The sequence below is a fragment of the Mandrillus leucophaeus genome, unplaced genomic scaffold, assembly GCF_000951045.1.
Source record: "Mandrillus leucophaeus isolate KB7577 unplaced genomic scaffold, Mleu.le_1.0 Scaffold74, whole genome shotgun sequence".
Taxonomy (NCBI): domain Eukaryota; kingdom Metazoa; phylum Chordata; class Mammalia; order Primates; family Cercopithecidae; genus Mandrillus; species Mandrillus leucophaeus.
The window spans coordinates 2,408,438-2,416,818 of record NW_012108030.1 but is presented as its reverse complement, the minus strand read 5'-3'; the positions used below and the strand labels follow the sequence as shown (position 1 = coordinate 2,416,818).

The window sequence follows — 8,381 nt, the reverse complement described above, 5'->3', positions numbered from 1 at the left end:
ATGCTGGTTTGCTGCACCTATCAACCCGTCATCTAGGTTTTAACCCCCACATGCATTAGGTATCTGTCCTAATGCTTTCTCCCTCGCTTACCCCCCACCCCGCAACAGGCCCCAGTGTGCGATGTTCCCCTCCTCAAATGTTCATCTCTTCTGGCAACACCCTCACGACCCCCAGGATCAATATTTTGTATCCTTCAATCCAATCGAGTTGACACTCATTATGAATCATCACAGTCCTTATAGATATTTTCTGTGCATCTGTTCCATGTCATCTGTATTAGTCCATTTTGCATTGCAATAAAGGAATACCCGAGGCTGGGTAATTCATAAAGAAAAGGCCAGGTGGGTGCCTCATGCCGGTAATCCCAGCATTTCAGGAGGCTGAGGCAGGACTGCTTGAGCCCAGGAGTTAGATGGAGACCAGCCTGGGCAACAAAGGGAGATCTTGTCTCTAGGAAAAAAAAATATTAAATTATCTGGGCGTAGTGGTGCATGCCTGTGGTCCCAGCTACTTGGGAGGCTGAGGCAGGAGGATCGCTTGAGCCTGGGAGGTGGAGGCTGTAGTGAGCCATGATTGTGCCACTGCACTCCAGCCTGGGCAACAAAGTCAATCACTCAATCACACAATTATGGAAGCCAGAAGCCCAAAATGATTTCAGTGTTGAAACTGCCGTGTTTGCAGTGCCGTGTTTGCAGAGCCATGTTTGCAGAGCCTCTGGAGGCTCTAGAGGAGAATCCACGTCCTCGCCTTCTCCAGCTTCTGGAGGAGCTCTGCAGGAGCCCCTTCTTTCTTCTTCAAAGCCAGCATCCTGGCATCTTGCTTCCGTCTTCACGTGAACTTCTGAATCCGTCTCCCTCTGTCTCCCTCTTATAAGGACCCTTGTGATGACATTTAGGGTCCTCTCAGATGACCCTGTTCTCAAACTCCTTCAGTTGATTACATCTGCTAAATCCTTTTCCTCACATAAGGTAGTATTCACAACCCCAGGGACTGAGGTGTGAATATCTTTTGGGGGCCTCTCTTCAGCCCACAATGTTGGTAATTTACTTCCTATCTTAATGCCTCTTTCCCCATTCGAGTGTAATCCCTATGAGGGCAAAGATCTTCATCTGTTTAATTATCCACTGTGTCCCCAGCACCTAGGACAGAGCCTGGCACATAGTGAATAATAAATAATGACCAAGACAACATGGTAAAACCCCGGGCGCGGTGGCTCACCCCTGTAATCCCAGCACTTTGGGAGGCCAAGGCGGGAGGATCACCTGAGGTCTGGAGTTAGAAACCCGCCTGACCAACATGGAAAAAACCCGTCCCTACTAAAAATACAAAAATTAGCCGGGCACGGTGGCGATTACAGCTGGTGCCTGTAATCCCAGCTACTTGGGAGGCTGAGGCAGGAAAATCACTTGAACCCAGGAGGCGGAGGTTGTGGTAGGCCAAGATGGTGCCACTCCACTCCAGCCTGGGCAACAAGAGCAAAACTCCATCTCAAAAAAAAGAAAAAAAAAGTCTCTACAAAACTTTTAAAAATTAGTCAAGCGTGGTGGCCCATGCCTGTGGTTCCCGCTACACCTGAGGCTGAGGCAGGAGGATCGCTTGAGCCGGGGAGTTTGAGGCTGCAGTGAGCCATTACCGCGCCACTGCACGACAGCTTGAGCGACAGAGTGAGTCCTTGTCTCGATAATAATAACAATATAATAATAATAATAATAATAATAATCATAGTAAAGATCCACTTTGTGCACTCCTTGCTTTGGGGAATTTTTCTGAAACAGCGGACAGTGTCTCTATGATAACTCTCACCACCACCACCACCCCCGCTTTGTTTTCTCAGAGCACTCGATCTGGGGCCCCTTCAACTCGCCCCCCACGCTTTCCGTCTGCAGCACCCCATCCAACTTCACCCAAAACGCCCTTAAGTAGTTTCTGAGAAGCCGTGCCTGCAAATTCCCAATTGGCCACAAGGTGGAGGTGTGGGCCTATTTTCCCAGCCAAGATTCCCCAGCCGCCACCCCTGTTTCTAGAGCGGGACTCCTGGAACACCAGGCTCTTTCCAGCTCCCTGCTTCTGCCCTGGCGCTTCCCACCGCCTGGAATGCCGACTTGCTCGCTCTCTGCACCCCACGGGAAAAGGAAAAGAACAGAAGCTTCCTCCCTGACTCTCCTGCCCGAGCTTACTGGGTCCTGAATCTCCCCGTGTCTAGTCGCTTAGCGGTTTGTGATCAGGTCGGCCTCCACCATCAGAGCAGCACACTCTCGAGACGGGGCTCAGGCCTGACTCTCTTCGGGGTCCCCAGAATCGCTCAACACAATTCTTCCAGAAGCCTCAGGATGCGATTAGATAAAGGATTGCCTGATTTTTCGACCGGTCGTTTTTTCGAATCAATTGGATACGTACCTGTATCCAATTAGCTCTGGGTAGCAAGAGGCTGAGGAGGGGAAGTGACGTCACCTCCGCGGATGGAGCAGCACCGCTCCCCGAACCCGGAGGCTCAGAGCTCCCCCGGGGTCTCAGAATCCGGAGGGAGAGAGGGGAAACAGGAGATGAGATCCAGGGGAATAGTATCCTTGCCCCCTTGAACAGGAACTGGTAAACCCTTACCAATTACAGTCACCCCCCCCCCCACTGCCACCTATCGCTGCCGTCGCGACCTGTCACCTCCCACGCATGTTGTGGCTGCGCCCGCCTCCGTCAGGGCGTGACCACGGCGTGGACTACAACGACCGTGATGCTCCACGGCGCCGGGAGCTTTTGACGAAAGGCAGCGTAGGCGAGGGGCTTCATGGGACTCGTATTACAAAACCCCTCACCAGGGTGCGTCCTAGAGAAAACGGGCGATACCCTTCGCCTCCCACTTCCTCAACTCCGTGGGTACAGGCACAACGTTTTCTCTTTATTTATTTATTCATTTATTTATTTATTTTTGAGACGGAGTTTCGTTGTTGCCCAGGCTGGAGTGCAATGGTGCGGTCTCGCCTCACTGCAACCTTGGCCTCCCGAGTTTAAGCCATTCTCCTGCCTCAGCCTCCCGAGTAGCTGGGATTACAGGCATGCACCACCATGCCCGGATAATTTTTTTGTATTTTTAGTAGAGACGGGGTTTCACCATGTTGGCCAGGTTGGTCTCGAACTCCTGACCTCAGGTGATCCACCCGCTTCGGCCTCCCAAAGTGCTGGGATTACCGGCGTGAGACACCACGCCCAGTCACAAAGCTTTCTCTTTAACAAATACGCTATGAAAAGAAGCCACCTAGGCAGCATCGCTCAATGGAAATAGTGGATTTTTACTGGGCAGGGGGAACCTCGGCGACCACCCACTGCGCATGCGCTTCACGTGGGCGTCACCCGGGGAACTGCGCCTGCGCGGTCTCGCCCAGTCCCAGGGCCGCTCGGCTAGTGCGAGCACGGGCTAGGCCCACCCGGGCGCCGCTCTTCGTGTCCCCGCGGTCGAAGACGGCCACATACGTCCCCAAGAAGACGTCACCGAGGATCCAGAAGGGCCCTGCAGGCGGAGGGACATCCAAGGCCTGGAAACCGGACAAGCAGAGGCGGACGCCATTTCGAGTAGTCTGCAAGGCGACAATAAGACAACTGGGTGTCGCGGGCACAGGGACGGCCATTTCCCTGGGAGCCAGTGCTCCCCGCTTCCCCACACCCTCGGGCTCTTTGGTGTTCGCCAACAAACTGCCATCACAGGGACAAGAAATGTTTCTGCGGCCCCTTCCCATCCTAGTGACGTCTCTCAGCTCTACCCTCTCAAACCGTCGTATGACGTCCCTATGGCGTCGTGGTGATGGCCACCTACCTGAATGACGTAATCCTGGGCCGTGAGGTTAAACCAGACCCCCCCAAGAAGGAAGGAGACTGCGGGAAGCTTTGGAATTTCCGAGCACAGGATGATGTACTGGGGGAGAAGAGGAACCAGTGAAGATGAGAGATTCCTGCTTTGCTCAATCCCTTCCGTGGCTCCCCAGTGCCATGGGGTAATTTCCGTATTGAGCACCTGGGTATTCAGCGTCCTGTGTGCAGAGGCCCTGCCGCCTAGACTTCTGCAGTCTCAAGCACACCTCACCCCACCACCATCCACAGAGTCACAGCGTAGACACTTGGAAAGTGTCCTCAATTCCTCCCACCACCCTCCAGACTATCTGTCACGAAGTCCAGTGCCACCTGCCCTGGAATGCCCCTTAAATACTTGCTTCCCACTCTCAGGCCCTTTGATGTTCACTGTCAAACTGCCATCAGCCTCCTCAGCCTGTACCCACCAGAGACTGGGACCTCACCTCCCCAGCCAGCAGGGGATATCCCCCAATGGCTGCATGCAGGGCCCGGATCTCCTCAGTGGGTCCTGTGATGAGGGACGTGCCCGTATCCAGGATGGCAGCACAGCCCCGGACACAGAGAGTCAGCCCTGGGCCCACCTTCACACTGAGGGGGAAGTAGGCAGTCATCAGAAGCCGGGTCCTAGGAGTCCAGGCCCCCAGCCTCCAGCTCCAGAACCAGGAGACCAAGTCCCTCACCGCTCCATGTGGATCTGCCAGTAGGCGGGGACTGTGACTGGTATGAAGGTGAGGGGTGGGATATAGTGTGCCGGGTCTGAGCCCCCCAGGACCAGCTCTCCTCCATCAGGCTCTTCGGGGTCCCTGCAGGGGCAGAGTATAGAAAGTGTAGATGTCAGTGTCATTGGCCTTCCCTCAGCCCTAGGTATGGCCAGGGGAGGCACTTCCCACCAAATGGGTTGTTTCTGGGGTTCCCACGGGGTAGTGAGATGCAGGAAGGGCCTAGATGTTGGGACTGGAAGCCAGGCAAGAAAAGCATGGTGCTTTAGGCTGTTGGGGACTTCCTGAAGTGGAGACTTCATTTGACTGGAAGGTAGAGTTTTGGGGGAATTTCCTGAGCTGAATATCATAGTAACCAAGTAGAGCAGTGGCGTCTTGGAATTGGCTCTTGAAGGTGTGACTTGTGCAGGGGTGGGGTGGCTTCCTGGGTAGGAGGAGAGAATTTCTGAATTGCCTGTTGTGATATCTAGAGAGGTGTTAGACTTCCTGAGTTGGCTGAGAGCGATGGGAACGGGGATGGAGACTTCCTGGAAGGTGGAGGAGAGCAGGATCTACTAAGTGGTTGGTAGAACTGCTAGAGTGGGTTGGATGTCAGGGTAACTGAGTGGGCATAGGATTTTCTGACTGTGTGTGATGGGCCTCTGGGAGGGAAAGTGGAGACTTCTTGGAAACTTCTTGGATGTTGAGTGGGACTTCTGAGCATAATATTGAACTTCCTAGCAAGTCAGTAGGACTTCCTGGATTAAATCAGGCAATTCCTGACTTCTGGTCCGTGTTCTCAAATGGGATTTGAGCTTTCTTGGTAAGGAAGAGAAAGCTCCTGAGTATTTTGTTGGGTGTGGCATGGAATTTCCTTGTTTGATTTTGAAACATGGAGCATTTTGAACTGATGTGAGTTTCCTTAGTATGTCTTAAGTTGTCACTTAAGCTCTGGGACTTCAAATAGGGTTGAGGTGTTTCTTTATAGGGTAGGTGACTTCCTGCATGGAGGATGCAACTTTCTGTATTGGATGGCTGACTTCCTGAATGGAGAGTATAAGTGGGTGACTCTGAGAGTGAGACTTCCTGCGTTGGGTCAGTGACTTCCTGAGTGGAGGTGGGACTTTCTTTATGGAGTAAGAGACTTCCTGAAGGAAGACTCACTTCCTTCTTGGGGATAGGACTCATAGATAGGTGCACCCTTCCCAGTACCTGTTGAGATAAAAGGAGAAGACAGGCTTATCCAGTAGCCCCTGCTCTACCAGTACATCCATCGGGGGCCGAACTCCTTCCACAGATAGAATGGGAAAACCGAGGCCCAATATCCCATCAAAATGGGCAAAAGTGAAGACCAGGCCAGGCTCCCAGAGAGCCTCTCCGAAAATCACTGACGCACCCTTGATTCCACCAATCTAGGGGTAGATTGAGATGTGACCAGTTACTTTTTGGATGACAATAACCACATGTCCTGAGGGCTCCCAAACCAAGGCATGAATCCTAGGTCTGGGGACATCTGGATGAAAGCCCCAACTTCCTAGGAAACTTTGCCTCTTGAGAAGCCCCACCTCTTCACCCAGGAAGCTCCTCCCCCTGCTTGAGAAGCCCCACCTCTTCTCCCAGGAAGCTCCTCCCCCTGCTTGAGAAGCCCCACCTCTTCACCCAGGAAGCTCCTCCCCCTGCTTGAGAAGCCCCACCTCTTCACCCAGGAAGCTCCTCCCCCTGCTTGAGAAGCCCCACCTCTTCACCCAGGAAGCCCCTCCCCTTCCTTGTGATGCACCATCCCTTCACTCCGAAAGGCAGGCCCTCCACCCCACTTGAAAAGCCCAATCCATTGATTTGGGGAGCTCCTCCTCCTCAAGCCCCTCCCTAAGCCAGATGATCTTAGACCATGGGGTTCTCCTAGGCTGAAGACTTCTGTGAGTCAAAGGTCACTCACAGTCAGCTTGTCTTCACTCAGGATTCCATCTACTCGCCCAGTTCCATATTGAATGGCAAACTTGGTCCCATTGGCCTGGAAGGAGCTGGAGGCTTTGGGATCAAATCGGTGGTGTAACCCTAGGTTAGAGGTCAGAAGGGTGTCACTGGGGGAGGGAATCTCCCCAATGCCTACTGCCCCTTTGACTTTCTGACCTGTGAGGGCATCATAAAAGAACAATTCCTCAAAATCCTCTGAGAAGCTGAGGTCCAGCCCCGCCTTCTCCCTTCACCTCCATTCAGCCTTGTTCTCCCGCATAGAAACTCACAGCAGGGCACACTGAAGAAGTGACATCTCCTGGACGGGACCCAGAGATTGGAGGAGCCAGTGTCAAAGACGACAGTGAAGTTTTGTGGAGGCGTTCCCAGCCCAATTTTCCCAAAATACTGGACCTGATAGCAAAATAGGAGAGTAAATGAGTTTGGCTCAAAGGCGCAGGGGTGAGGGCTGTGTGGGGCTGTGACTCACATCCCTGTAGTTCGAGAGAGGTATAAAGGTGGGCTTGTCCCCAGGGGATGGGGCCCCCAACTTGGGGACCTTTGCTGGTTCTCTCCGTCCCCTCAGTAGGTTCAGGTTCCTGCGTTCAGGTTGGACTCGATGAAGAGGGATGCTGTAGGGAAAGAGAATATTGACAGGAAGCTGTCCTTCTTGGAGATCCTCTGAATAGACTTACCCAAATAGGATATGATGACAAATTCAACATCTCCTAGGCACTACAATAGTAGTCAGTACCAGAAACCCTACAATAACAACCTCCAGAAAAACCTATCAAAGATGCCATGATGACAGATATCCCCAAATACTTTACAAGAGCAACGCATCCCAAACAGACCTTCCCAAAGACCTTTCCATGTTCAAATCCCTTAAAATAAGCCATTCCCAAAGAATTGACATTCTCAAAGGTTTCCCAAGACCCTAACAGAAAACCTAACCTTTGCAAAAGCCCTTGGGTGGTGGCCCCTGCATGCTTCAGTTCATGAGTTTAGGTACTATTTTCCCCACCCTTTGAGAGAAACATGTAAGCATCAAGTCTTAACTGTCTTGCTGTGTTGCCCGTGCTGATCTCAAACTCCTGGCCTCAGCCTCCCAGAGTGCTGGGATTACAGAGGAGAGCCACTGTGCCCTGCCCGGATTCCCTTAAACTGTATTTGCAAAAGCAGGAGGCAAACAGGATTTGGCCCTTAAGCTGAGTGTTTGCAACCCTTGACTTAGAGGGCCAATTACAATTCAGATATCTTCGTTGCTAATTAAGTAAGTCTAGCATGGGGCCCAAGAATTTGGATTTCTAACCAGTTCCCAGGTCCTGATGATGCTGTTGATACATTTGGAGACTCACTTTTCTTTGCATTGACTTAGAAAGTGGCCATGAGACATTAGGTTCAAAAAGCAGGTTAACAAGCACCATGTGCGGTAGTATCTTCGTTCCTGCTTTTAGTCACTTCTCGAAGCACTTGTCGCCTCACTCCCACCTTTCCCCCCACCCGGCATGAGTCAGTCTTTGAGACGCACAAGAATGTGAAGTGGGGAAAACTGTTCCTGGAAGTTACACCCCTCCCCCTGCCAGGAGTTCCAGGGGACAAGGAGAAGAGGAGAAAAAGGGAGAGACTGGGGGAGGCATCAGAGGTAAGGTAGTGGGAAGACGTCTTGCATGGGGTCCTCAAAATTGGATTTCTTTTTCTTTTTTAAAACTTTTTGTTTGACACGGGGTCTCCCTCTTTCACCCAGGCTGGAGTTCAGTAGTGCAGTCAGGGCTTACTGCAGCCTTGATTTCCGGGGCTCAAGTGATTCTCCCACCTCAGCCTCTGGAGTAGCTGAGACTATAGGCACAAACACCACACTTGGCTTTTTTTTTTTTTTTTTTTTTTTT

At 52.1% G+C, this 8,381-nt stretch overlaps 1 protein-coding gene across 1 annotated transcript in view; it reads right to left on the bottom strand.

Moving 5' to 3' along the window:
• Window positions 1-3,261: 3,261 nt before the first annotated feature.
• The window catches only part of NAPSA (napsin A aspartic peptidase), a 6,955-nt gene continuing 1,835 nt past the window's right edge, over window positions 3,262-8,381 (bottom strand). Inside the window, exons 2-9 of the mRNA XM_011965988.1 lie at window positions 6,983-7,124; window positions 6,783-6,906; window positions 6,476-6,594; window positions 5,752-5,951; window positions 4,522-4,644; window positions 4,285-4,429; window positions 3,807-3,905; window positions 3,262-3,570 (exon numbers count right to left, since the gene is read on the bottom strand). Of these exons, the coding sequence (XP_011821378.1) occupies window positions 3,343-3,570; window positions 3,807-3,905; window positions 4,285-4,429; window positions 4,522-4,644; window positions 5,752-5,951; window positions 6,476-6,594; window positions 6,783-6,906; window positions 6,983-7,124 (1,180 nt within the window). The 3' untranslated portion in view covers window positions 3,262-3,342. The remainder of the gene's footprint in view (window positions 3,571-3,806; window positions 3,906-4,284; window positions 4,430-4,521; window positions 4,645-5,751; window positions 5,952-6,475; window positions 6,595-6,782; window positions 6,907-6,982; window positions 7,125-8,381) is intronic.